The 27,798-nt window shown below is 41.3% G+C and overlaps 1 protein-coding gene and 1 long non-coding RNA gene across 11 annotated transcripts; both read left to right on the top strand.

Annotated features, from left to right (window-relative positions):
* Positions 1–1,865: 1,865 nt before the first annotated feature.
* Positions 1,866–8,462, top strand: LOC125693892 (uncharacterized). The gene is made up of 3 exons (XR_007377293.1): positions 1,866–1,977; positions 3,904–6,192; positions 7,270–8,462. It is a non-coding gene; the product is annotated as an uncharacterized LOC125693892 (long non-coding RNA).
* Positions 8,463–8,559: 97 nt separating this feature from the next.
* SLC16A9 (solute carrier family 16 member 9) lies at positions 8,560–27,705 on the top strand. Of its 10 annotated transcripts, XM_048946318.1 has the most exons (9): positions 9,182–9,211; positions 12,267–12,313; positions 13,030–13,089; positions 13,542–13,659; positions 14,335–14,563; positions 22,759–22,902; positions 23,789–23,884; positions 25,581–26,489; positions 26,784–27,705. In XM_048946318.1, exons 5-9 carry the CDS (start codon positions 14,368–14,370, stop codon positions 26,960–26,962), a joined length of 1,524 nt encoding a protein of 507 aa, XP_048802275.1. In that variant the 5' UTR covers positions 9,182–9,211; positions 12,267–12,313; positions 13,030–13,089; positions 13,542–13,659; positions 14,335–14,367; the 3' UTR covers positions 26,963–27,705. The 10 variants fall into 10 exon arrangements, with proteins under 10 accessions (XP_048802271.1, XP_048802276.1, XP_048802272.1 ...); XM_048946319.1 differs by lacking the exons at positions 9,182–9,211; positions 12,267–12,313 and adding an exon at positions 8,563–8,628; XM_048946321.1 differs by lacking the exons at positions 9,182–9,211; positions 12,267–12,313 and adding an exon at positions 8,671–8,693.
* Positions 27,706–27,798: the final 93 nt, after the last annotated feature.

Raw genomic sequence — 27,798 nt, 5'->3', positions numbered from 1 at the left:
TGACTCACGTGTAACTTTTTGGACAAAAGCTTATCAGATCTTAACATCTGAACATAAGAAGGTCAAAGCCAGAAACCCTGCAAATGAATGTAGACTGTATGTCAAAATGTTATGAAATCACCGAGGCAAAATCCATTTATATTTACAGGAGTGTATTTCACTTCTCTGTTCAGCAGTGTCTGAATGACATCTAAATCAGTCATTTGGAACTCTCTTTACGTATATAATGGCACTGGATTTTCTGAGACTGGCATCAGTGAGCTGGTCTTTCTGCCTGCCCCTCCTAATCTCACTTTCAAGGTGGAAAGCTTCTGCTTTGGCATTGCCTAATCTGAAGTGCACTGCCAGAAGATTTACCTTTGCCTTGCTGATATGCATATTCCACAGCTTGTTTCATCCTCTGAGTGCAGAGATTTTATAGCTTAAAGGATACCAAAGCACCGTATTTGCCTTTCATATTCCTAAAGGGGGTGTTTTCTTTTTCCTCACACACATCTCTTTTTTTTGACCTGTGGCACCAATAAGTCTTAGGATCATTCCTTGTGAGATAAGGATAAGTGTTAACACCAGCTGTGGAAAACTCAGGTGCTATGAAGAATTTTTTCCTTCCTCCCTCAAAATGAATGACTGTTCCTGAACATTGATGCATTCTGGAGAGCTGATAATTTAAATGATACTGGTACTCCAGCATGATTCTTGTTGCATTTGCTGCTTGATTTGCAGGGGCAGCAGATGGTCCATAAGACTTAAGATGTACTGGCCAGGTGATGTTGTATAAGGAGTGTTATTTGTGAGAGAGGAGTATTGTACAGATTTGGTCAGAACTCGTTCTGTGGATATGTTGCACTGGTAGCTGCTGCAAAGCAAAAACCTTCATCAGCTTGTTTTCAGGACAGAAATGAGTATGCAACATGCATATGTGCTAATGACAGTATTGTTTTCTACTTTGTCTACTTGTTTCACTAGTTGTTGGACAAGTTGAAATATTCTACCTCAAACCAGATTGTGAAGGTTTCAAAGATACATCTCGTTACGTGATTTCATTGGTAGGTGATGCACCTCAGAGCTGAACGCTCATATTACATTGAGGTCTGGAACCATCCCAGGTGCTGACACTGCACCGTTCTGTCTCTGAGTCAGCACAACAGCGCAGTACTCAATCTTGGCAGATCTGCTAGTCTGCTAAAATACAGCCTGCAAATCAGTCCTGATCTAGTAGTCCAGTAGCAAAGCTGAAAAGTCAAATGAAGTTTATCATAAATATAGTTACACATTTATGCCTGGTTTACAGAGTACAAAGGAGTCTCTAGGCTGTTTCAGTGAAAATATGCTTGTTCACATTTGTACCTTTTCTACTTAGAAAGGTATTCTATGAATAAAATGGTTGACTCTGATCAATCAAAACACACAGAGGTTTCCAATTCTCTTCACAGTCACTGCTGTACAATTAATGCAAGCTTGGAGAGAGTATCAGTACTGTGGTGGAACCAGTTGTGTTTACACTGTAGTTGTCAGAGCAAATAACTTTTAAGCTAATTTAGTGATAGTACATTGTCCAAGCTCTTCACAGATGTGGCTACTTGCTGGTACTTGATATAGATGATTTCAGTATAGTTGAATATTTAGCTGAATACAAGGATTAGCAAGCCAGAGCTAAAGCAAGTATTAGCAAGTGGAGGACAGGAGGTAGGAGTTAGCAGGAACCTCAGGCAGAAGTGGCAGGATTTCTGACTGGGCAGAGCCAGGACCAACACGTGTCCAGCACAAGCTGCCTCCTGCCTGGGGACGTGCAAGCCACTGCAGAAGCTCAAGGAACGTGTCTGCACAGACCCCACTTACCTGTCCTTTGCAAACTGAGCTGACTTGAAGAACTAGTCTTGAAAGCTGAAGCCCCTTGGTGAACATGCTACTCATCTCGAGAGCCTTCATGGAGCTTCCCAAAGCTCAGATGACAAAGGCACAAGGCCAACAGTAGAGGTAAGCTTTTCTTGGTTATTGTTCCTCCCTACACACAAAAACATGCTTACAAACTTTCATTGGACATCGGTTATGATTATCTTTGGCCTGGGTGTGAATGCAAAGCCTCCTTGCTGTTCCTGAAGAACTCCGCGTGTCTGCACTAAATGCAGACTAAGGGTGTTTACTGTAGACAAATGTATATTTAGACAGGCCAGGTGGCAGCTTAACATAGGTTTAAAATAAACCTCTTCCATTGTGGAACCTTCCTTTCCTTTTCATCCTTCCACTGAGTTTGTGTTGGCAATACAAAGTTAAAATACACAGGCCTTTGGGGACACTTCACGGGTATTTAGAGATAAATTGTGACTTGCTTTAGAACATGCTATGTAACAAACTGTAAGCATGACTACAAAAATGCAGTGTAATTTGAAATCTCTGCCTCTGTGACAACGCAAGATTAGGCTGAGAACAATATAGGAAATGAGGCTACAACTTAGCTGGCAAGGAAAAAAAATGACAACATTGAAGTAATGAGATTGCATTGAGATGAATTTAGGTCACTGGCTGTTTTGTACTGCTCCTATTAACCTCTCAATTTTGTTGACAGAATATAAATGCCTTCCTCAGTATTTTAATGTAGTTAACTAAGTGAGGGAAAAGCTACCAACTCTATTAACTTAATACTCTAGCAAGATGAAAAGTGTGTGTGTGTTGTCTGCAGAGAGACAAATACATCATCCTTCCTGCTGTGATCGATGGATGCCATTACATTTCAGCATGTGGTAATGGCAAGTAGATTAATTTTCATTAAGAAATAAGCAAACCCTCTTTCTGAAGGGCTTCCTCCAGTATCCTTGCCATGCCTTATGACTACCTTGACAAAAATACTTCCTTTGTAGTATGCTAAGATGGTCATTATTTCTGCTATGGAGGTGAAGTCACCTCCTTGGACTGTTCTGACAGAGGTTGCATTGAAAGACGGATGGCCAGCAGAGTAAGGGAGGTGATTGTCTCCCTCTACCCTGCCTTTGTGAGACTGCATCTGGAGTACTACATCTAGACCTGGGACCCCCAGCACAAGAAAGCTGTAGAGTTGTTGGAGTGGGTCCAGAGGAGGGCCACAAATGCTTGGGCTGAAGCACCTCTCTTAGGAATAAAGGCTGAGGGAGTTGGGCTTGTTTAGCTTGGTGAAGAGAAGGTTCCAGGCAAAACCTCACTGCCAACTTCCACTACCTGAAGGGAGCTTATAAGCAGGAGGGGGCTGTCTTTTTGTATGGTCTGATAGTGATAGGACAAGGGAGAATGACTTTAAGCTGTAAGAGGGAAAATTTGGGTTAGATGTTAGGAAGAAACTCTTTACTCAGAGGGTGGTGAGGCACTGGCACAGGCTGCCCAGAGAAGCTGTGGATGCCCCATCCCTGGAGGCATTCAAGGCTGGGTTGGATGGGGCTCTGGGCAGCCTCATTGGGTGGGTGCCAACCCTGCCCATGGCAGGGTGTTTGAAACTGGATGATCTTCAAGGTCTCTTCCAAACCAAGCCATTCTGAAATTCTAAATAGTCTTAACAATGACTAACAGCTACCCCCTGGAGAGTACCTGAGCATTTCTAGAGCAATCAATTGACACAGATTGTACACTGAGTCCCACTGGGAAGTCATCAGGCACGTGATGTGGTTGGTAACAGCCCTATCCATGTCATACGCTTGACGAGCAGATGCTGGAGATAGTTCTGTGTAACAAAGGTGTCATTGTTTTCTTAAAGGACCTTCTCTAATGCATTTTTGCCACCTCATCATGTCCTGTGTCATGGCTCTGATTATTGCAGTAGTCAGCCCTGGATTTGTAGCATGGCACCAGAGGGGATGTTCTGGTACTTGCTTTGTAAAGTTAACGCTGCTTTTCAGAAATAATAAAGACCTGGTTCTTTTATTTTCTGTATAACAGATTTTTACTTTCAGCAGCGGATGAAAAAAGGTCTGATATTTGTGATGGAAAACAAAAAAGTCAATGTCGTGTAAGCCAGTTCACCTTCCTATAGGTAAGTAAACTATTCAGATGCCGTATTCATATATGTACAACAGTTCAGGAAGAGGTGCAGTGTTCAGAAATGGGAAATAGATTGTATTTCCTTGTGAATGCTATTTTCTATGAAAGCGGATTGATTATTTGTATATTATGATTTTTTTTTTTCTTTTTTTAACATAGAGATATTTTCACTGACATCTGGGTCTCTCATGTAACTGTACTTGTATGTATGAGTTCTGTTCCCAAGTGGGATGGCTGTGATTCTTGCCTCTCTCCCATAAGAAGCCCTTTTCCAATTTACAGAGGAAATTGAATCTTTTCCCTAAGACAGATCTGAGTTATCCTGGTCTTACTTAAGTTTTGTTTTGCTGTGGGGGATGTTTCATGAGAGTAGTGCAGTAAGAGAAGACAGTTGAAAATCAGAAAATCTCCATACACCTGTGACGTATGCTGGCATTGATCTCAGTGAATTTATGGCTAACACAGAGGTCATGAAAGGCCTATGCCATAATAAATACATCCTTTGTGTTCAGTAAAAGTGAATGCTCTGAGAAAAGGAAGGAATATTTCTTTGCTTGAAGATATAGTACTGTCATTTTATTTCCATTTTACACAGTTAGCAAATGTTCTTCATGCTACCAGCAGTTATTTATCATTTCATGTATACTATTGCATTTTTGTTGAAAGATAATTTTTTTAAAAAATGCCTTAAGTTACTGTGATTTTTTTCTTAATGTTCTAATACATACAATATAATTAATTTGGGAACCCAAATAGTTTGTTTATCAGCATAGAGAATGAATAGACATTGGTCGATTAGTAAAATTACGCTATGGAAAAGTTGTGATAGTTCCCTAGTTTATTACAAAAAAACCTATTAAGCACATGTAGTTGTGAAATCTTCAGAAGACAGTCCTTGTGAGTACAGTAGTGGAATGCATTGCATAGCAAAAATATTTAAATGAAGAACAAGATAAAATTGTTGTTGTTGTTGTTGTTGTTTCAGGCAACATTTTCCTATAATTTTTCCATGGCCTTATCACTTAAATGATTAGTGTGAGAGCCTAAAAAAAATATCTTATACAGTAATGCAAAAGCTACAAAGGTGATCATAGATTGCATTTTTCAAATTAAATGTCTACTACTTATTTTTTGTTACAAGTTTTGCATGTTCAAAAATGGCATTTATCTGGCACACGTATTTTTGAAGATTAACTTAGGAGACTTTCTTTATCAGCATTTCTAAGTACACAGTCTGCCAGACAGCAATTAGCCTGGCAATATTCTGAACACCTGCTTCAGGGCTGGTCCATCTTTCAGGCCCTTTCAGAAGACCACAGCGTGGGTTCATTGCACTGCATGTTGGCAAGGCAGATGAAGTGTTTCTGCTGCTGGACCTGGCTCTTGGCACTGCATGCTGAGTTCCCTGTCAGCGCAGCCCTGATGGCACTAGGGACTATTGCAGTACCCTTTGGGCATCTGGGGGGAAATCAGAGTTCTTTGCAGCTTAAGCAATCTTGCTCCCTTTCACTCAAATCTTAAAGAAGGTATAAAGATCCTGTTTAACGTGGTCCAGCAGCTTTGTTTTTTCTGCCTCTCACATGAAAGGTTAAATTATAACATGACTGTCCTTTAGACTCTGTGACTTTAAACACAGATGTTTAATACATCCACGTAAATTATACTGATTGCTTTCCTCACCTTTTTTTCCCTTCAATCATTAATGAACGTTTCCTACAAGTAAGTTAAAACACCCAAGCAGATGACGAACTTTGGACTTACTAGTTTGAATTTGTACTTCTAGAATTAGTTCACCAACAGAGAGATCTTGTAAAGACTGCAAGTGTACAAAAGGGTGCTTCTCAGTCTGGACCACAGGTTAGAGGACAGTAGTAGGTCTATTATGTGGAACAGTTCTGTGTTTCGAGGTTTTCCTCCATAGCAGATTTTGTACCTTCTGATAATAAAACAACAGCAAAGAAAAACCACCACTTTAAACTGAGGAAGTTATTCCTTTGGGTTATTTAGCACACCAGCTGCATTCAGTGCCTGGCAAGTACTCCTTCCAGGGGGCTTTATGGATGCACTTCTCTATGCCCTCAGGAGCTGCCACTGCTACACCACCTGCAGAGCAGATCATCTATCTGTACACCCGTACAGCTGTGACCTAGAATTGCACACCCCGAGATCATTCTAGACCAAAATAAGGTAATTTTTTAACTAAGTGTTAGTCTCATGTCTGGCCATGTTTCATGAGTATTTGCCCTTTAGATTCCTAAGCCCTAAGGCTGGGGAGGGCTGCTATAGGCTTTATTTGTACTTCCCTTTGTTTTCTATTTTGCAGCAGAAGATTGAGAATTCTTCTGGTGATGTATAGGACAAAAGCGTAACTATTAAAGATGCAGCTGTGGCACTGTTACAATTTGCTTGCCTTTGAAGGCCCTTTAGGAAGGGTTTCTGATGTGAAGAAATGAGATTTATCACTGATTTGAGAACTAAGCCAAGTGGCAGCTGCCAAAGCACTGTAGGCTGTGAGCAAAAACCTGGAATTGGAGGGAGATGTGTTGCTTGTTGCAAAACCAAGGATGAAGCAGACGTGGAGGAGGGCTTTGGTTTCTATGGCTCATTTTCATAGGACTGTTTTTTACTAGCAAGGCTGCCCTCTCACAATTATGATATGTGCATGACTGGCTTGTTCATATGAAAGGCAGAGTTAAATTTGAAGCAGAGGACTTCTCAATAGGAGGGCATCCAAAGGAGTTAAGGTAAAGCAACTAGGATCAATATGCACTCACATAAAGTGCATTTTATTTCTGAAGTGAGGTTTCTCACTTAGGTCCAAAGCTGCTTGTGATCTGAGGTTGAATTGGATATGCCTTGGACCACTTCCTCTGCAGAAAGAGCTAGGTTATTTTAATGTATGCTGTGACTGATACACAACTCCTTTGAATGTTCCTGTATAGATAAGCCACAACTAACTTTTAGCTTCTTCTGTGCAGATCTACTTGAGAATACACAAATATTCTTCCTCACCCTTTTTTTCTGATGCTTATAACCAATTTTGGTAGACTGAAATGTTTTGTGTTTAATTTTAGCCTGTAGCATTGTTTTCTAAGCTTTTGCAGAATTCAAAAAGCAAAACACTTCTGTCAAGTGCCGTAATGGGAACTGGGGCATCTGTACACTTATGTGGAAAAAAATGAGTTTTATCAAAGTTGTTAGTTTTCTATTACGTATAGGAAACAGCACGACTTGAATGGTCATTTCAGAATTGTTATTTTCCAGCTGCTCCTCGTGTGGCTACAGTAAAATTTCAAGTGGCCTTTCCGCTTCAGCTGTCATGGAGCCCAAGGAATGACTGAAGTAAATGGAGACTGTGCTGGCTGGGCAGCTGTCTTCAGTCACTTCTCACTTAGGCAACCCAGTGCGTGTGTTTGCGAAATGCCACGCTCTCCCAGGGAAATCTCTGCCAATGCCACACTAACCTTACTTTTCCTAATATGTAGCGCAAAATTCTCTGATGGAACTGAAGCTCACTGACCTCTTGGTTATGGCTAGTATAAGTTTGTTCTTTTTCTTTGCCGTGACTTGTTTTGTTTTCTGGAAGAATGTTATGTATCATTCTGCTCTCCTTCTCTTTAGGTTAAACCCCATGTAGTTTTCTCCCATTACCAGTTTTCTAGAGCCCTGATGGCTCTTTTTGTGTTGTGGGCTGCTCTTTCTGCTGTGAAGTACACAGACAGAGCCTTTTGCACTACAGCACTGTCTCAGAAATGAGGCTGGAGTTCATATCATACATCTGTCACTCCTGGCAGTGTTTCTTTATTTTCTTGAACACTCTGAGGTAGATTTAAGCACTTTAAGAAACCGCTAAAGTTCATGGACCTTTACAAAGTGTGTATGGAGGAGTCAGTCTGGACTGCTGATACCAAAAAGGAGTTCTGCCATGCCTGTCACTGCTGCGGGGGCTGTGCACGTTTTAAATTGCTTCAGAACGTCAGCAGCCACTCGTCTGGGAATATTTCTATTCCCAGCTGCAGCTGATGCGGATGCGGCGGACGCTAGTGCCGGCCTGGCAGGGCAGCGGCACGGCTGTCACACGGGCCGCGGTGTCGGGCAGCTTCTGCGGCGGGTATCGCAGACCGTGGAGGGAAAGCCGCAGCGCGCCGAACAGGGGGGAGCTCGGGGCCGGCCGTGATGCCGCAAGGAAGCGCCTGCGGTCATCAAGCGGCGCGGCCGTGATCCCCGCTGCGTGCACCCGGGCGCGTTAAAAGCGAGAGAAGCGGCGGTCGTGCTTGCGAGGCTTCGCCACAGACGCGTCAATAAAAATGGGGGAGGCAGCGAGACTTGCCGGCGGGAGGAGGCGGCGGGGCCGGGGGCCGCCCGGAGCGCGGAGGAGGGCCGGGGCCGCTGCGGAGGCGAGCGGTGCTCTCGCCCGAAGGGGTCGCTCGGGACCCGCGGGGCCGGGCAACCCCCCCCGCCCGCAGCCTCGAGAGGAGGCGGTGGCGGCGGCCCCCGGCGGCTCCTCCCCCCGCCAAGTTACAACCGGTTCGGGCTGGCACCGGCCGCGGCCGCGCCCCGCCCCGCCGGGGATGCGGGGCTGCCCCGGCGCTCCCGGGGGCGGCTCCTGCCCCCGCCGCGCAGGTAACCGAGGACGGCGCCGGGGGCCCGGGCCGGGGGGCCCCGAGCGGAGGCGCCGCCGGTCCGGGGTGAGGCGGGGCCGCGGCGGGGAGCCGGGTGGGGGGCCTCGCGCGGGGTGTCCTGCATCGCGCCCCGCCTGGACGGGGCAACGCGGGGCTCCCCGTGGCGCTCGGCACGAGACGGCTCCGCGCCCGCGCCGTCCCTCGCAGATGCCCGTCGGCGTGCAGACGCCCGCTGGCTTCCGCTGCGCGCACGCGGCGGTATCCGCGGCAGGTGCCCGTCACTCCGGTGCCCGTCGCGGAGCGCCCTCGGCGTTTCGGGAGAGCGTGCGCCCGTCTCCATGCTCGCGTGACGTTGGGCTCCGCTGAGAGGAACGCGCCGAGGATGTCCTCTTGCCGTTCCTCGCCCGCTATGTGGGCCCGGGCGGAAGGCACCGCGCGTAACTTGGCCCTTGGCCCGGCGGCTGGGCTGGCCCGGGGGCGTGGGAAGGGGCCAGGCGAGCCGGGGCCATAAAAGCGCGTCCGTCCCGTAGAGGCGGCCGAGGGACGCGGGCTGGTGAGGGAGCGCAGCGCGGCAGCCCTCGCAGGTAGCGATGCGTACGGAGACGCGCGCTCATCTTCCCAGCGTGGCTGGCTGGTGGCTTGCGACTGGCTTTACCTCTGCCTGCTCTCTGACGGCTGGTTGTACTGCAGAGGGGGGGTTTCCACATCCTCTGGGGTGGTGGGGCTGAGAACAGGTAGGACTGGTTGTGCTGAGCTGACGGACCTGTACGAGGGTGGCTGGGCTCTGTGCTGCCCTGACGGACGCTTCTTTGTGTGAACTTAGTGAGCTTAATGGGAAAAATGTTATTACGTTGTCAGGAAGTTTTGTTCCGGTGTTTTGTTTTAAGCCCCGTGGTACTGCTCGGGCAGAAATGGAAGGAAGTGTTTATGTTGAGGAGCCTCCCGTGTGAGCTGCCAAAGGGAAAGTGAAGTGTGATAGATGTGTAAACCTGAATGCTGAGAACTGAGAGGACGCTTTTGTGCTTGGGGTGGAAGTACTTAAAGACTGGTATTGAAGTGTGGGGAGCTACTGTAGCTCAAACATCAGTTCAAGCCTGACATTGTCAAAGTACAGACAAGCCTTTTTCAGTGCTTTTAACACAATGCCTGTACTTGCCATAGCATCTGTGACTGAAGAAAAAAAAGCCCCACAAATCTACCTGAAATTGAATCCTCTTTAAAATGGGGGATACTATCATTCTGCCTGCTTCTGTCTCTGTTCGTACCAGTGCGTTGCCAGACTGGAAGAGCTGTTAATCGCACAGATTCTGCTGACCTCAGCCTTCCTTGCAGCCGTATGCTGCTCACAGAAAGCGGCGTGCTTAACGAGCTTCCAGTTACACATATAACAAACTGAAAACAATCCTTTTGCTACTGTTTTTCTCAAGATTCCCTTTGCCACAGATTGATACAAGTTTCTGTGCTGAGGGCTGGAGTTTCAATTGCAATCATGCAGTTCAAGTCAACTTGTGTTTTGGTGTGTTGGTGCTCATCTGTCATCTTTAAGCTGAATTTTAACATTTCTACAATAACGGTTTGGTGTTGTGAGGAAACCAGCTATACAGAGTAAAGTAGTTACAGCATGACACCACTATCCTATGTTTTAACTGTTGTTCAGTTTGTTCTCTAGGGTTTGTTTTTCTTTTCTTGCTATTGTTCAAGGCCTTCATCAAACAGCTCTCTTCCTCCGATTCTTGTTCTTTGTGAGTACAAATCATTGAAAAGCTTTTTCTAAACACTCTTCCAGTTACTGTTTACCCCTTTTTGCTTTATTTCTCCATTTCTGTCATTTTGAAGTGACTAGGTTTCCTGCAGTCCAAAACAACATCCTCAGTTCTTCTGAACAGTAAGATTTGCAGACTGGTTCCCGCCTAAATTACTGTGTTAACAGGTGTTCATTGTCCATTAACCTCTCTTCTTTATGAGCATCCTTCTTTATTTTTGACGATTTAGTACAGTCTGTGTCTTCCTCTTGCCCAGAGAGAGAAAACAGTGGGAGGCACTTTGCATCCCTCCCAGGCAGATGCACAGAATGGATGCCCATCTAGGCAGCACTGGGAGTAACAACGCTTTAACTCTTACTGTCAGCTCTTGGCCATCCTACTGGATTTTTATCATAGTATCATTTGAGTTGAAAGTGACCTTTAAAGGTCATTTAATCCAATTTAATCCAACTCCTTTGCAGTGAACAGGGACATCTACAGCTAGATCAGGTTGCTCAGGTTGAATGTCTCCAGGCTTGAGGTATCCACCACCTCTCTGAGCAGCCTCTTCCAGCACCTCACCACCCTTATTGTAAAAAAAAAAAATCTTCTTCCATGTATCCAATCTAAACATCCACTCTTTCAGTTTGAAACCATTTCCCTTGTCCTGTCCTGTCATGACAAACCCTGCTAAGGTGTTGTGTCCCCTTCTTTAATATAGCCTCCCTTTAGATACTGGAAGGTCTCTATCAGGTCTCCGTGGAGCCTTCTCTCTCTAGGCTGCACAGCCCCAGCTCTCTCAGCTCATAGTGGAAGTGTTCCATCCCTTATATCATATTTGTGGCTCCCCTCTGGATGTGCTCCAACAGCTCTGTGTCTCTCCTGTACTGAGGACTCCACATCTGGATGCAGTGCTCTAACTGAGGTCTCACCAACATGGAGTAGAGGGGCAGGATCACCTCCCTCACCTTGCTGGCCATGATGCTTTAGATACAGCTCAAGATGCAGTCAGCTTTCTGGGCTACAAGGGTACCTTGCTGGCTCACAGCCAGCTTGCCATCCTCCAGTACCCCAAGGCCTTTTCAGCAGGGCTCTGCTAAATAATTTTGTATTCCAACTTGCCATTTGCAGGGAACTATTAAATGACGTACCAATAAAAGGTACCTTGATATCCACACTTGTGATAATAGGTTTGGTTTACTGGAGTACCTTTAACCATGTACTGTAGCAGAAAGCTCCAGGAGACAGGCTCTTGGCTAACACTTTCTCCACGGGAGAACTTCATGCCTTCAGGGAAGTAAGAAAATGTGCCTTGTTGTAGATAAATAGGCACACAGCAATGTCCCTTAAGGGACCTGCAAGAGAGGGAAAGAAAAGCCAGGGCATGATAGCTGGTAAAAACAATCTGTGGGATTTGGTAAATCCTTTTTTCACTACAAGGATGATTTCTTTGGGGGAAGTGATGGTGATTTTCACTTTGTGCTTGACAGTTGCCTGTAAATGGCCTGAAGTGCTTAGAAAAGAGACATTTTTGCTGTCTTTATAGACATCTGTCATATATATCTGTCATTTTAGCTGAAAGATGTGAAAGAAAACTGCTGTGCAAAATAGGAGTCTTCTGGGAAATCAAAGGTCAGCTCTTTTGCCGCCCTAACTTGGCAGAACTCTGTTAAAGTTGATAAAGCCATGTGGACTAAAGGCAGACAAGGAGCTGGTCCAAATTTTATTTTAAACTTTCTATTAGAAAAGACTAAGACTGAAGGCTGTGAAAACTTTTCATCACCTGCCCTCCCTTCCTCCCCATCGTATCAAAGAATAGCAGAACTGAGTTAGGTGAGAGCTGTGCCTTTGCAAAGTTTTGCTGTGAGCATAACAGCTAGCATGTATTGTTTTCTAGAGACCTTAAACAAACAAGAGTTGGGATTATTCACTGTATATATTTTGGTGAGTTTTCAAAATCTACAATGTGATTATTATTATTATTATTATTATTATTATTATTATTATTATTACTTTTCCCTCAGTGGAACTGTCTTTTCTAGAAGCTGTAACTAATTTCCACCATTTTTACCCCATTCAGGGACAAAGCAAACACTTCTTTAGTGCAAGAAGAGGTGCATGTGCCCAGTCTTCTTATGACTGTATACATGTAGTGTGCTTTGTTTAGAGATAGAGGAGATCCTCTGTTGTGTAATTGTAAGGGTTATTGTTGGAAGATACCTTTAAGCAGCTTTTTAGTGTGCCTTATGTATCCTGTGATTTCAGACAGCTATCACCCTGGCATCCACTGTGATCAATGGGCAGTTGCCAGACATTTGAAGGAGTAAATCAGAATTTAGGTTTGTAACTGAAAGAAAACTTCATGATGGTTGTAACTGGAAATACTATATCATGAAGGACAGTTATTAGGTTAAAACCATAAATCTTTCCCCTAAGACCTCGAATGTCAAGGCTTATTTTATGTTAGTAGGTCATGTTATTGTTATTTCGTGCTCAAGGCTGCTGTCAGCTGTTGATTTATTGGGGGGGGGGAATCAGTATTTCTCCACTGAGGTAACTCCGTAACTTGAATTCTTCTGAACTTCCTCTGTAAAAATACTGTTTCTACTGTTGCAGTGATACTTGGGCTGAACAGTTGCTTTGCTGCTCTTTTTCTGCAGGTAGAGCTGCCACATGAAGCTACATTTGTAGGGGGCTGAAGGACTTGCCTGTTGTCATCTGTAAGTATCTACTCCTGAAGTAACATTTAAGCATTGTGTCTATGAATTAGATAGAACCAGCTCTTTTCGTGTCTCACCCTATAGTATTTATTCTTTGCAATTTTATACTGCATTTTTTGTTGCTGTTTTTTTTTTTTTTTTTGTGAGTTTTCCACATGAATCCTTAAAAACTGATCATGAAGAGCAGACTCTTGAATGGGACTTCTGTTACAATCTACTCATTTAGATCATTACTTTCATAAAGCAGTCATTTTTTTTCCCCCTTTTCACTGAAAAATGTTCAAGAACTGGCACCTCTTCACAAACAGACAGTAAGACCTGCTTATTTTGTTGTTTTGCCCCTGGGGTCTCCCAGATCAGAACCATTACTGCAGCACTCTTAATGCTTAAGCTGTGGTGTGAAAATGTCCTGAAAGAAACAGAGTGAGATCTTATCTGTCTCTGTCTTACAGGGTAAGGAAAATAAAACGATTGAAAATCACACATCTGGTTAGTGAGAGAGCCAGGAACAGAACATGGGTTTTGTGATCATCAGTTCAGCAGATTGCTCCCTAAAGAGAGGGAGGGCAGGTTAGTTGCATGCATGGGAACTCACGTATCAATGGAGTCATCCAAACTCCAAAGCAATTTAGTCTGGAAACTAATAAATTCTTTGCTACAAGTTAGAGGCACCTCTCCCTACATTCAGAAACTAGCCCTAAGAAGGTGAGGACAGTTAGTTATTTAAAGCTGAGATGCACAGATGGTGGATCTTGCCATGCCTTGGACTAATACTTTTATGCTTCTGAATTTTTTTCATGCCTAAATTATTTATTAGAGTTATTTTATACTTGTAGTCTTCCTTTGCCTTTGGGCCTGTGTGCTTGCTTAGGATAACCAAGGGCATAACTGCTAGTGACCAAGTGTTTCTCTTGCTGTACTGCACCATATATTGGTGCCTGGGGCCTTCACAAAGCTTCCGTAGCATTCAGAAAACGAAATGTGATCCATTTCTGCAGTGCTGATGGATGTGTGACATACTAATATATGACTCGCACTGTACAACGGGAGCCATATATGACTATGGAGGATCAGAAATACCATATGGCAACTCATCTTCATTGCCTGTATGCTGCTTTTTATTATATTTCTTGAAGTTTGCTTGGCATTATCTTACTTCTACAGCTCAGTTATATTAACAAGCCCAGATTTTAATGCTCTGTTCTGACTCTCTCTTTTTTCTTGTTTGTTTGTTTGTTTGCACAGGGTCTCCGTGTCCATCTATGCTCATCTGACAAGATGGTGTTTCAGAAACCACCCGATGGTGGCTGGGGCTGGGTGATTGTTATCGTTTCCTTCTTTACTCAGTTCTTGTGTTACGGATCACCGCTGGCGGTGGGAGTCTTGTATTTGGAATGGTTGGATGCTTTTGGAGAAGGCAAAGGCAAGACTGCTTGGGTTGGATCACTAGCAAATGGAATCGGATTGCTTGCCAGTAAGTGTAGATACAGTATCTATCTTAAATGGAAACATTTCCTTTCTAACAGATGCCTTCATCTGTGTGTGCTTTCGGAATTGTATTTAACACAGCTGTAATGACGAAAGAGCATGAGGAATAGTGTATTTTTGTTTCAGGTCAAGATAGGTAAGAATACTGCATTTGTAGTTACCCTTTCAATAAACCAAAACAATGGTAAAATAGCAAAAGAAGTATTAACCCTATAAAATTCAAAATGGCTGTATCTGAATAATCTACAAATACCAAACTATACTTGAGAAACTCAATGGTAATTTTGTTGTTAGGACTTTTTTTTTTTTTTTTTTTTTTTTTTTTTTTTTTTTTTTTTTAATGTGGTGTTGGCTAACATTTGCATTAGTGTCTTTAAAATCAGGGCAAACTGCTAGTCTGAAATGTCTCAAGTGCTTCAGGAAAAAAAAAGTCAGTTAATAAACTAGTTACTTGTTTTTTATCTCTAGAAATAAATTCACCAAGTGAAGTAGATTTGGGCTCTCTTGCTTTTTGTTTGAGGTGAAAAAAGCTGTTCTTGAAGGTTTTTGAGCCATGGATAAAAGTGGCATTAAATAAAATAATTTCACTGGAAGCTTTTTATTTATTTATTTATTTTAGTAAGACATTGTCCTGAAGAGGAACAGCAGGGTTTTGTGAAAATTAAGTACCGTTGCGAAGGTCCATAGGTCCGTTTTGCTGTTGTTGTTTTACTACTGAGCCATGGGTAATCTACTGGTAACATGACTAACTTCTGCTTCTCAAAGATTTGTCAAGGGAGCTATTACCTTTTTGCTGAATCTGGAGAAAAATGGCCCATCAGCAGAAATATTGCTATGGGCAAAAGCATTCAAGTAACTTAATGGCTGAAATCTAGTTCAGGATTCTGAGGAAATCTCTCCTGAAAAGAGAACTGACATTCAAATTATGATACAGAACTGAACAAAAGCCTCTGCTTTATGCAACTCTAAATGGCCAAATACTGTTCTTGCATTTGTGTTAGGGATTTATATCACTAGGCAGAACAGGAAGAGGCAAAGGCAGATGGTTTACCACACAACTATATTCAGTCTGAGGGTGTATGAGTCTATTCTTCTCTTATAGAATTTTACTTTTCTGTTTTGAGGGCGTTTACTCTTATTATGAAAGGATTAAAGCCCAAATAAACTTGTGGGAGAAAATAAGGCCAAACAAGATAGTTACTGAAGGAAAACTAAGCAGAAGGGGATTGCAAGAGAAGGAGCGAGGAAAAACCTCTCTGCAGACTGGAAGTCTTTGGCTCACTCCTCTAATGAGAGCTTCAGACCCTTTCTTCATATGGCAACACCGTGCTAATTTCCAGCTTTCTTAGTTCCCTCTGCCTTGCCTCTGTAATCAGTTGTCAGTAATGTGCTTTTAGGCAAATAGAAACTTCTGTGACTGAATGGTGCAGGAAAAAGGTGCTGTTATAAATTGCTTTGGTGTGGAATGATTAAATTGCTTGACATTTTGACAGTCTGTCAGTATGATTTTATTATTTCAGTTTGGGATTTGAAAGCTGAGCAGTAATTTGTAGTTTTAGCTCAGAGAAAAGCACAGAGAAATATTTTAATTGCATTGAAGTTATCAGAGTTGACTGAAAACAAAAGTTGTGTCCCCTGTTCTACGTTAAATGGAAGATCCTGCTGTCTTGTCAAGCTGGGATCTGACCTTAGTAGTAACTCTACTTGATTTAAACTTATTGAAGGGCACTGTGATTATCCTAACCTCTACTGAAAACTAGAATGCTTTTGAGGGTTTACAATTCTGTGATGTGCTGGTATCCTACTGGAAAATTCCCCCAGTACCCCTTAAATTGAAGTATGTAAAAGTTTCTCTGTGAGACTAACATAAACACAGTAATGATGATGTTGTCCAGTTGGTTCGGTGTTCACAGCAGGAAATAAGGGAAAAATCCCGTTGTCCTTTTATATGAAATCTTATGTCTTGAGGGAGTAATTTCTGGCTCTGACGATAAAAGCTCTTTATTGCAAATAAGGGACTTATGAAGGAGGTTTAGCAAAGACTAAAATAATGAAATTGATGATGCTCATGAATCTGTGCACCCATCATATCTTCTGTTGCTCTCTGTGGGAGATTTGTTCCTCTTTCCTTGCTGTGGAAGAAGGATGCATTAGTGTCAGTGACTGTAAAGCTCATCAGAATTCTTTCATGTTGCGTAAAAAGTGACCTTAAAAACTGTAATTCTCTAAAAGTGTTTTTATTAAAGATCAGCTCATTGAAGAGCAGGAATGGCTACAAAAAGCCTGTAAAAAGATATGGTTAATTAATCCTTTTTTTTATTTGTAGAAATGTCTCAATCTCTTATCATGTTAAAATTCCAAGGGCTTCAGTAGATTAGCCTTCTAGATTGGTACAAGGAGTATTTTCATTCTTGTTTGTGGAACATGCAGTCTCTTACAGAAACTGTTTTTCCTGCAGAATTCATAGCAGGAAAGACCCAGTCACTAGTGCAAAAAGCATGTGTTTTTAGTGCAAAACCAATGGTATAACACACTGCAGTGTTAGAACCTTTTCATGATCATAGAACAAGTGAACTTGTTTTTGTTATCAATTCTGGTTCTATCAATTGCAGGTTCTAGTATTACAGGCCAGATGCACAGGACCATTGTGTGTTGTAGCCTATGTTAAATAGATGATCAGGCTAATAGATATTTTTCTAAATTATCAGAAAGTGTTTGTTTAGCGCATTCTCCATCTCTTGTAACTTTTCTCAGTAGTTAATTGCTTCCTTGAGAGTATGTAATCTTATCATAGAGGTTGTTTAGTTTTAACTTTCAGCTGATTAATAAGTTTATCTTTAAAAATGGTATATTTGAAGTGTCCAGGATAAGTGTTGTTTGTGTTTGGAGACTGCAATGTAATTATTTTTTTCTTTTAAGCCTGTATACTTTGATTCAGTCTCTTTTCGTCATTGATACCAGTTTTCTGGTTTGTTTTGTTTTGTTTTCTCATTATCAGCATTGAAAAATACATCAGATAACTTCTGTGACAGTGAGAGGTATGTCTAGTGAGTTTGCTAGATAGATACTGTAATTTAACTGAAAGCAGGACTATGTCCTTATGTGAAAGACAGTTGGCAGTGAGAAAAGTTTCTGTCCTGTCTGTAAACGTAGTTTTAAACATTTTTTAAAGTAGTAGATGCTGGTGAGTGCTGATACATTTGTTTTGCTGATATCCTTTCTACAGTGTTCACTCTGCTTGCGTGAGAGCTAAACTTAGGCCAAGACATAGAAACCTAGTACAATACCTTGTTTATTGAGACGAATTCCCTGGTACTCTGGTGTTCAGTTACTGTCCCGTTGGAGTACAGGCTGTGAGGCTAAGGACAATCCAGCTCTGAGTTGAAAAAAGTTCATCAGCTAGAAACGGAAGTGGGACAGGGGCCTGACCGATTGCTTCCTTGTGGGATGACTCAAGTTGGAACTTTCTATGACCGTGTGTTGAAAGAAGAGTAAGTAAAAAAAAAAAAAAAAAAAAGGAGAATGCATCAGTGTCATTGTACAGGGCAGTGGTGAGACAATGTCTGAACATGAGATATCATAACACTGATTGGTTATCATAGATGTGGGAGATGGCTCCAGGGATGATGTAGGACTTGTTGTGTAGGAAGAAATTAAAAGCACTTATGTTTTGCTTGGTAAAGCAGGCCAGAGGAAAATATGCATTATGTTCTTGAAGATTGTTTCTCCTGCACCAAGTGTTCTTAATTTGACATCCATTTGGAGCCTGAAATTAAATTAGGTCCATGTTATACTTGTTAAAAGCAAAACAGACAAAGACCTTAGCACCTGTAGTTGGCACCACAGCTGTTTACGGTAAGCCAGCAGTATGTCTCTCATTCCCACTTCCCTTTATTGATGGATTAAGAACAAAGGGAAGATTTTCTTGAAAAGCAGGTCTTGATAAATTAATGGACTGTTTCTGCTGGCCTGAGGTTCTTTGTATTAAATGTCTGAAAAAATGGTGAACTTTTGTATTGTCAAGCAATATTTGTACAACTCTGCAAAAGACCATCTACAGAGTTTTAGACAAAAAACCTTGCACATGGGTAGCTCCCACCCATGGCTGTGGAAACTGTACAGAACACGGAAGGAGTGGAGAGGGTCCCCAGATTCCTCCAAAGAGAAGCCCAGACCATCTAAAAATTTTATCAAAAGGGAGTGATCTTCTTTAATGAGTTAGAGAGAGATTTCTTTTTCTTATCTATGTTCTTATACAAACTCTTAGAGGATACTGTGTTTGTTTTCAGCAGGTTTTAGCAATGCTTGTAGTATGCAAAAAATGTTCTTGTGTTATGTCCAGTTTATTTTACTTACAGTTTATGAGCATTGCTCTTACTCTGCTGTTTCAAGGAGCTAGTAGAGATACCAACAGGTAAGGTGGGTCAGATTAATGTGGGTGATAAGAAAAAGAACTGTTGCCCAGCATTGTTTGTTTAGTAGCTGTGAAGTGAGGAAGGAGGACTGTAGATATGAGGGTGAAGGAAGAGCGTATTTGTTTGCAGTATTTTTTTTTTTTGCTCTGTGTGGGAACACTGAGGAAGAGAGTGTTAGCTCTTGATGTCATAAAAGAAAACAGCTCTGTAGTGAAATTACAGACGGAAGCATCTGTTTGGAAGGAGTGTGTTTACAGAGGTCGGAAGATCAGAGCAGTTGTGAAGATCTTGCGTTAGCATCATATGGCTTGTTTTCACATTTCATGAAGGAATCACTGTCACATCCAGATCTCACTGAGTGTAAAATCTTTTATTTATTTAGAAAATCCTAATGAAAATATCAGTGTAAACTTGATTCTTTTCTGGAGTTCTTTCCCTTTGATCGTTTTCCATCAAGAGAAAGCATGTCTTTTCTGCTGCCTCTTCCAGTTTTTTTTTTTCTAGGGAGCATCTGGACCACTCTTCTGCATATAGAACAATTACCAGGCAGCCGATCATTGATAGGTTGTATGCAGAACACCACTGGCAGTTCCAGTGCTGCCTTTGAAGTCTTTCAGAGAACTCAGTTTTCTTCCTAGAGTTAGCTGCCCTTCTGGTAAAGTGGGCTGGTTTCTTCCTGATAGACTTTACTTGGAAGAAAAAAAAAGAAAAAAACCCTCTGAGATTTAATTTGTAAGAGAGGTATATTGTGAGCCATGTCTTCAAATATTCCAATTCTAGTTCTAACCTCTGGAGTTGCTTAGGAAACTGAAGAAAATCCTGGCCTACAAAATGTTATCTGTGCTTCCTGTTGAGGATTGCCACTGGGATTCTATTTTTTGTTCATGTTATGATGGGAAATGTATTATCAGTAGAAGGATCCTTCTGAAACATTTGACTAAATAAAAACCTTTACACTGCCTGTAAATCTTTTTGCTGTGTGATTGTGCGTTGACTCTTACATTCTTGAGAATACAAGCGTCCACTTTGAACAAAATCCACAGGGCAGGAGTTCACAGAGCAAGTCTCAGTCCCATTCTGGGAAAGCTGAATGTTCGACCAGATTTAACTGCTTTGAACCCATTGTGCTTGAATTACTTGTAGAGAATGACATGTTTGTGTACAGTAAACTCCTGTGCAAATACCATGGTAATAACCAAACATACTTTGCCTATTGAAAAAAGTGTTCTTTGGGAAACAGAGTTAAGAACTGTGGAGAGGCAGGAAAATGAAACAAAGATGCTTGCTCTTGTGGGGGTTTTCTTTTGTGACTTATTTTCTAGCAGTATAATAATGGGAGCGAGAAAGTAAGGCCTGTTGTGGAAGATGGATCTGTTTTTCTTCTCATCCTGGAGATCTATAACTGCTTTAGTGGTGCTCCTTCTTATAAACAGAGCCATTGCTGAGATGCCAAATCTCTTGCTGTGTGAGACGACATATTAATTCTGAACTTACTGGAATGAGTTATTTAGTTTTGTGCAGGTTATTTTCCATGTCAGAGCAGAAAGATCTCTTTGTACATTCTATTCTCTTTTGGGATTATTTTTTGTAATGGGAAGAAGATGGAAGAACATCTCCTTGGACCCTGTCAGAGCTGCTTCTGATGATGTTCCAAAGAGTGCCCTTGTCACAGTATGCAGATGTGTTCCTCAGTTCTTTCTCCCCCTGCCTTCCTTGGCTGGGTTCCAGGAGATCCCATTTTACTTTGAATCCTTTGCTAGCAACCAGTGCAATCCATATCAGCACTGCAGGCTGGGCAGAGAGCTTCTGAAAGAAGAATATGTCACAGCGTAGAGAGAATGTGTAAGGGAAATAGTTTGTTTCAGCAGGGCAGTGGGTAAGAAATAATGGGTAGAAAGCATGCAAATTCCTTTGCTTAATTGAATTATGTTATCACTACCTAACGTTCTTTCAGTGTAGAAGTTTTTTTTTTTTTTTTTTTTAATATGATGCAGATTCAATCCTTTATTTATTATAAACCCTGCAATTTTAAGAAACATGCCAATCTTAATTTGCCAGTTCTTGTAAGTAATTCTAGGAATCAGCATCAATCTAACACTCTCAGCTTTTGTTCTTGGCAAGTTGCTCTGCCCAAGTTATTCTGGCTGGCTTTCATTCCCACAGCGTGCTGGTTCTTGAGAAGCAGCAAGTGCTTATATCTTCCTTTCTCATTGTTTCCAGAATGCACGTAAACCCAACTTCCCCAGAAGATTTTCTCCTTTCTTCTTGAACTCTGACTTTTGGCCTAGTTAAATCTCAGTTCAAACTCTGTTCTCTTTAAGTTTCCTAAGCAAACAGCTCTCACATAGGGCAGAAGTTCTGACCTGCTTTCCATCTGAGGGCTGTTTCACCTGCTAACGAATCAGTGCTCCTGCCTGCCAGAACTCCTTGTCCCATGGCTGGTAACCACACAAACACCTTGTCTGCATTCCCAGCTGCTAGCTCCTGTCTGTAAACCTAGGCAAGCACCGTCATCAGCTCCAAGTGTTGTTGTTCACCTTATATCATGTCTGGGCTCAGCTCCCATCTGCCAGGAATCGTAGTTCTGTGTGAGTCGGAGAACCGACCTGAAAAAGAGCAGACTCTGAAATTACTGCTTTCACAGACTCTATTGACTGTGAGGTGCCTTTTTTATCAATGTGAACATGATGCAAAGATGGTGAGGGGTTTTTGTTTTGTTTTGTTCTTTAAATAATGTCATTTGAATGTATATCAAACTTCTAATTTCACGGCTGACGAATTCAGGATTGTGGGTCTGAGATACGTCTATGAATGTTTGGAACTGGGGGGTTTCAGAAGAGAATTTGTTTTTTGTGAGCCAAGTCCCATGCTGGTTACTTATTTATGCAGGATGCGGAGCTTGCATGCTAAAAGGCCACACAACAGAAAATTAAGTGCTTGTTCTACAACTTCTGTGAGGGAAGAACTGATTCAGTAGAGGCAGAGTATGGCTGTTGCCTGTATTTTCTTCTTGTTTTGAAAAACCAACCAACCAGGAAATGTTGGGGGACAAAGAGAAGGAGAAACCTCTTGCAAGCTTTGTAAACATTGCTCTGGACGTTCTCAATAAATGACTTCTATTTTCCATAATTTTACAATAATAGTCAAGGCAGGTAATGAACAGTTATTTAATAAAATACTGGCTGGCAGATGTTCCCTCAAAAATCAGGGAAGAGTACCACTGGACTTTATGTGCTACATCAGCAGATGTTTCCTCTCTCTAAGCACCAGGTGGCATTGTTACTGTGATTATGATCAGATTTTTCCATTTCGCTTTTCTACCTTTCATCTCATATCAAGATGACTACTGATACTCCTTTCTGAAACACCGTTTTTTGTTTCTATTAAAAAAAGTCTGCTTGGCTAAAGCCTGGCTGAGGGTCTAAATTTTTTGGTACGTACAGATGAAGACTCTTTTTCAGAACCTTCGTACAAGTTCTCAGGTTTGTAGTCACAGTGTTATAGTATAGAATGTATGTATCACCCTATTTTTATATTATATTTTGCTCTCTCCCTCCCTGCTCTTATAATTTTGCATTCCTTGAGCAGAATTCTTGCAAGCTTGATCTTTCATGTTTTTATAACCTACTCTTAAAGAATCCCATGTGTACTCAATTGTTTTTTAGTGTAATTATATATTTATTATCACAAGGAACATTGACCAAGGTTTTTGTATTTCTTCCTGTTACTGCTATTTACAGGACTGTTTTTCCTGCTTTTTACCTAGGTCCTGTGTGCAGCATATGTGTATCATCCTTTGGAGCAAGACCAGTAGCAATCTTCAGTGGCTTTATGGTGGCTGGTGGCCTCATGATGAGCAGTTTTGCACCAAACATATACTTTCTCTATCTTTCATATGGGATTGTTGTTGGTAAGAAACATCTCCCTTTCATATAGAGACTTAGAGCTTTTTAAGTCTTGGTTTAGTAATCTGAAAGAAGCTGATTCACAGAGGCAGCTATAGTCTAGGACTTGAGTTACCACGGATTAATTTACTTCAGGGTGGGTCACACAGCCTGTTACCTCGTTGTGAAAGACAAAGGCAATGCATATGTTCTTTGGGATTTAAAAGCAGTTTGTTCTCTGTTAATATGATTACTAGAGATGGAAATACTCATTTACCCTGAGGGAGGGGTAGATTCAAGCAGGTCTTCTGTGGGTTGGAAGCACTAATCTTGAAAGAATAAAATCCCTTCAGGAATTTTGTACTCATGTACTCATTCTAACTTAGTAAATTAGAGATCGTTAAGGAGCAGTGTTGTTCTCCACATAAACTGGTTTGAACCTAAGGTGTTCTGCTAAGGGCATGAAAGTGCAGTTCTCCTCGTGGGACGGGGGCTGTTTTTTTGCTGCAGAGGGCTGCTGTGGGTGGTTATCAAATTTCCAATTAACTGTGTCAAGAATCTAGACGCCTTACTGGCCATCAGGACCCAGCAGGGTGTCCTAGCTATGGTACAGTGCCATGCAGACAAAGCTGTATTTTGGCCCAGGCCAGCCATTTAACTGCTTCCACATAGCATAAAATGTGAGCTGGTGAACTGCTCAAACTGAGCCAGCTTCATGCAGATTTGGGAACTGGGATTAGCTGTAGGGAGAGAAGGTTTGGACAGTGCTGGCAGCCAAATGCCACTGTCAGTGTGATGGGTGCTGAGCCAGGTTTAAAAACATCTCTGTGTCTGGGGTACACCACATCTAGGGACTAAGCGGATGTTCATTTCCCTGAATACAGTTTATGCCTTATTTTTCTTTCTTTGCAGGACTCGGATGTGGCCTTCTGTATACTGCAACAGTTACCATCACTTGCCAGTATTTTGACAAACGCAGAGGCCTTGCACTTGGTCTGATTTCAACAGGTATGATTTTTAATTGCCGTTCTCTCTAATTTTTCAGTGCTAACACAGCTAATATTATTCTGGCAGTAGAAAAATGGAGCATTATATTTTTCTTAGTTACTTCCTGAAGAGAAAGCCTCAGTAGCAATGAGCATGTAACGGTCGGCTTCAGATAAATTAGTAACTACATCTGCAGTTATATGGCCATGTGGATTATCCATAGAGATGAGAAATGGCAATTCACCAAAATGAAAATAGATTATGAGTAGCCTGGGCTGTGTTCCATGGGAGTAATACCAGAGGAAACTTTCTACACAGTTCTCTTCTTTCTCTTTGTACTTACACAAGATTACAGATAAAAGAGACTTGAGATATAAATATAAATGCTGGATTAACATAATCTCTCATCAACTATTTCCTAAAAACTAGAGTTAAAGTTTGGGCTCAGTCTTGTTTTTGTTTTCCTTTTCAGTATAAAAGGAAGATGAATGTCTGAAAGCTCAAAGAATGTTCCAAAAGCTCATCCCAATTTTTATCCATGTGTGTGAAAGGGATCTTAGAAGAATGAACCTCTGATAATAGAAGGGAAATAATTTGAAGGCTGCTGAGCAGCCTTTCTCAGTCTTTAGGTTGTGTGGTGTTGCACTTTTTACCAGGAGAAATTAACTTAATGAACCAAGTAGAAATAGTTAAAGAAGTGTACTGTTCCACACCTGTCTTTCTGTGTTGTATTGTGTCTTTGATCCTTTTTCTCAAGCAGTGGTTAGTTAAGAGGGGCCTGGTCAGTACCGTTAGTACTCCAAGTTATGTACAGATGACCTACATTGGTGTAATAAAGGGGAACCACTACTGCATTCTGCCCTAGAAATACTTTTAGTGGCTTTTATTGGGTTTGCAGGCAGTTGGCTGTGGGACTTGATCTTATTTGAGTGTTAGTTCATACATTCAAGTGTATGGATTATTTTTATAAAACCTGGAGATTCTTCAGAAAATAATTAAAAATTTGTCTTTAAATTGACTTGAAAAATCAGTGCTTTGTATTTGTGAGTGGATATCCATTGATTATGCAATGAATCTATGCTCACTTTAGCCAAGAGTGCATACTTTACGTTGGTAGGATTGCATAAAATGCTTGTGCTCCTTGTAGTTGCTTACCCTTCAATATTTTCTTCTGAGTAGTCAGGTTTCTCAAATGCATGTTTGGACCTGTAGGGCTTCAGAAGTGCCTCTGGAGTAAATTTACCTGTAGGCTCTGAGCTACTCTCCTTAAACACCAGATGGTCACCTGCTGTTTGTAGAAAGGCTCTTGGTGAACCACTGGTCTCCTTCTGCCTTAGAGGAGGCAGGTGGCAGCAGTGAGGAGAAAGGAGAAAACGGTCTTATGTGAAATTCTAACAGAACTGATTCAGAGTGTTACTGAACATGGTACCTAAAGGGATATGTGTATAATTTTCATCAGATACTGTCTGGATTCTACTTGTTTCTAAAAGTGTCTGCTGGTGTTAATCATCATAAATTCTCCAATGTTTTGAAAAATATTGTGTGCATAATCACTCAAGAAACTGACTTAAGCAGGGAAGGTAATTAGTTTATTAGATTGAGAACAAAGGAGCACAAATGACTTCTGTATTTCAACAACTACAAAATATGCTGTCACAGGAATGTTAATTTTTTATTGGTGAACAAAGTTCTCAGTTATGTTATTCTTGTTTTATAGGCTCAAGTGTTGGACTCTTTATATATGCAGCATTACAAAGAGAGCTTATTGAGCTGTACGGACTGGATGGTTGCCTGCTAATAGTTGGTGCACTCTCTCTAAATATATTAGCATGTGGCAGCTTAATGAGACCATTGGAGTCATCTGATTCCCCTTCAACAGAAAAAGCACATATAGACAAAGTCCCAGATCAATACTTTGTTTACCATGAAAAAGAAAAAACTGTAGAAGAAAATATAAGCATCCTTGAAAAGGGCTACACTGATGAGAAATGCACAAACAATGTGCCTGACTACAAACAAGATAATATTTTAAATAAGAATGTATTAAGCTCAATAAATGTAAATGAGAAAGACACTTATAAAAAGAAAGTTGTGGAACAGACAAACTTCTGCAAGCAACTAGCTAAAAGAAAATGGCAGCTCTATTTGAACTACTGGGAGGAAACTGTGGTTCTTTTTAAGAACAGAGTATTTTCAGCTCTCTTTTTTGCCATTTTGCTCTTTGATATTGGTGGATTTCCTCCTTCTCTGCTCATGGAAGATATAGCAAGAAGTGCAAACATCAATGAAGAAGACTATCATATGCCCCTTGTTTCCATTATAGGCATTATGACTGCTATTGGCAAACTTATTTTAGGAATACTGGCAGATTTTAAGTGGGTTAACACATTGTATCTATATGTACTTACATTACTAATGATGGGAGCGGCCTTGCTTGCAATTCCATTTGCCAGAAGTTACTTCACATTAGCAGTGCTTTCTGGGATTCTGGGTTTTCTGACTGGGAATTGGTCAATTTTTCCATATGTAACAACAAAGACTGTGGGAATTGAGAAACTGACTCATGCTTATGGGATACTGATGTTCTTTGCTGGACTTGGAAACAGCCTCGGACCACCAATTGTAGGTAAGGTCAAGTTAAAATTAACACGAGATTATCAGAACCCCATTTGTATGTGGGTAGTCCTACTTTGTTCTAATAACAGTAGAAAGATGATATAAAAATCTTAAAAACTAAACCCTGTTTCTCCAGATTTTGTTCTGTTTTTGGCTTTGCTTAAAAGCACATTTCATGTGTAAGTGGTCATAGTGTGAATTACATTTAACCTTTTGTTTTATCCCCATGATTTTCCTTTGATTTACAGTGCTGTGTTCTGTTTAACTCTTCACTGATGCTCTTCTCTTTTATTTTCACCCTCAGGTTGGTTTTATGACTGGACGCAGGAGTATGACACTGCATTCTATTTCAGTGGCTTTTGTGTTTTACTGGGAGGATTTCTTCTGCTGTTGGCAGCGTTACCCTGCTGGAATGCCTGTACCAGTCAGAGCTCAAAGCTGCCTCCAAATACTTACTCCTACAAAGTTGCATCTAGTGCTTAGGTGACAACTGGAAAACACTACTTTATGCCTTTTTTATATATTATATAGCAAAGGATTTTAGTAATTTTTCACTTATTTATGAAGTCCAAAAATCCTTATCCACTAGAAAAATTATATTGCTGTTTATATTCAGCTTTTTTTTTTCCTTTTTTTATCCTTTTCCCATCCCCTTTTTTTAAGAACAATATTATCTTATAAAATCTTATTTTGTCTACTGTGCACTGTGTTTTCTGCCTTTGTCTACTGCAATTTCCTCTCAGCCTGTAATGGATATATTGTGCTGTATTATTGGCTGTACTGTTTTTGTTGTTGCTGTTTTTTAAGGGATAGGGAGTGTGGAGGGTTGAAGACATTGAAGCAAAAATGAAGGCCTATTTCTTATTGGAGAAGACTGGCATTTCTGTCACCATTTATAGGTCTCCAAGATGCACAATCAGACTTTATGAAACAAACATTTGCCTTATGAGAATATAATGCTATGGCAAGGTGCTCGTAACATAATGTTTAGATTAACCTTCTGACTTCTTAAAGTTTCTCCAATTTACAATTAAGTGCCAATGAGGGAGGAAGAACAAAACCATCCTTCTGTTGCATTAATGAACTTTATGATGAAAGTAAAGATTCTTACTAACACTGCGACTGAGGACTATGTTTATAATTATTGCACTTTTGGTGAAGTTTGTTTATGATACTGTTGAACCAAAATCTTTCAAACCAAGGAATAAACATGATTTTTGAAACCATGTAAAGAAATGCTGACTTGGTTATACAAGTTGAAAGTGTTCAGATTGAAGTTGGAGATGTGTTCACAGAAGCCCTCAGGTGAGTGTTTCTAA

The sequence above is a fragment of the Lagopus muta genome, chromosome 5 (genome assembly GCF_023343835.1).
Source record: "Lagopus muta isolate bLagMut1 chromosome 5, bLagMut1 primary, whole genome shotgun sequence".
Taxonomy (NCBI): Eukaryota; Metazoa; Chordata; class Aves; order Galliformes; family Phasianidae; genus Lagopus; species Lagopus muta.
Note: the sequence above shows the minus strand (reverse complement) of the source record. Positions and strands in the feature narration are given on the sequence as shown.

What these genes read in the sequence shown, in the direction of transcription:
- SLC16A9 (XM_048946314.1), top strand. Translation starts at nt 14,368, where the DNA reads ATGGTGTTTCAGAAACCACCCGATGGTGGCTGGGGCTGGGTGATTGTT. An exon ending in TGGAATCGGATTGCTTGCCA is followed by an intron (nt 14,564 to 22,758) that starts GTAAGTGTAGAT and finishes CTTTTTACCTAG; the next exon opens with GTCCTGTGTGCAGCATATGT. An exon ending in ACTTGGTCTGATTTCAACAG is followed by an intron (nt 23,885 to 25,580) that starts GTATGATTTTTA and finishes CTTGTTTTATAG; the next exon opens with GCTCAAGTGTTGGACTCTTT.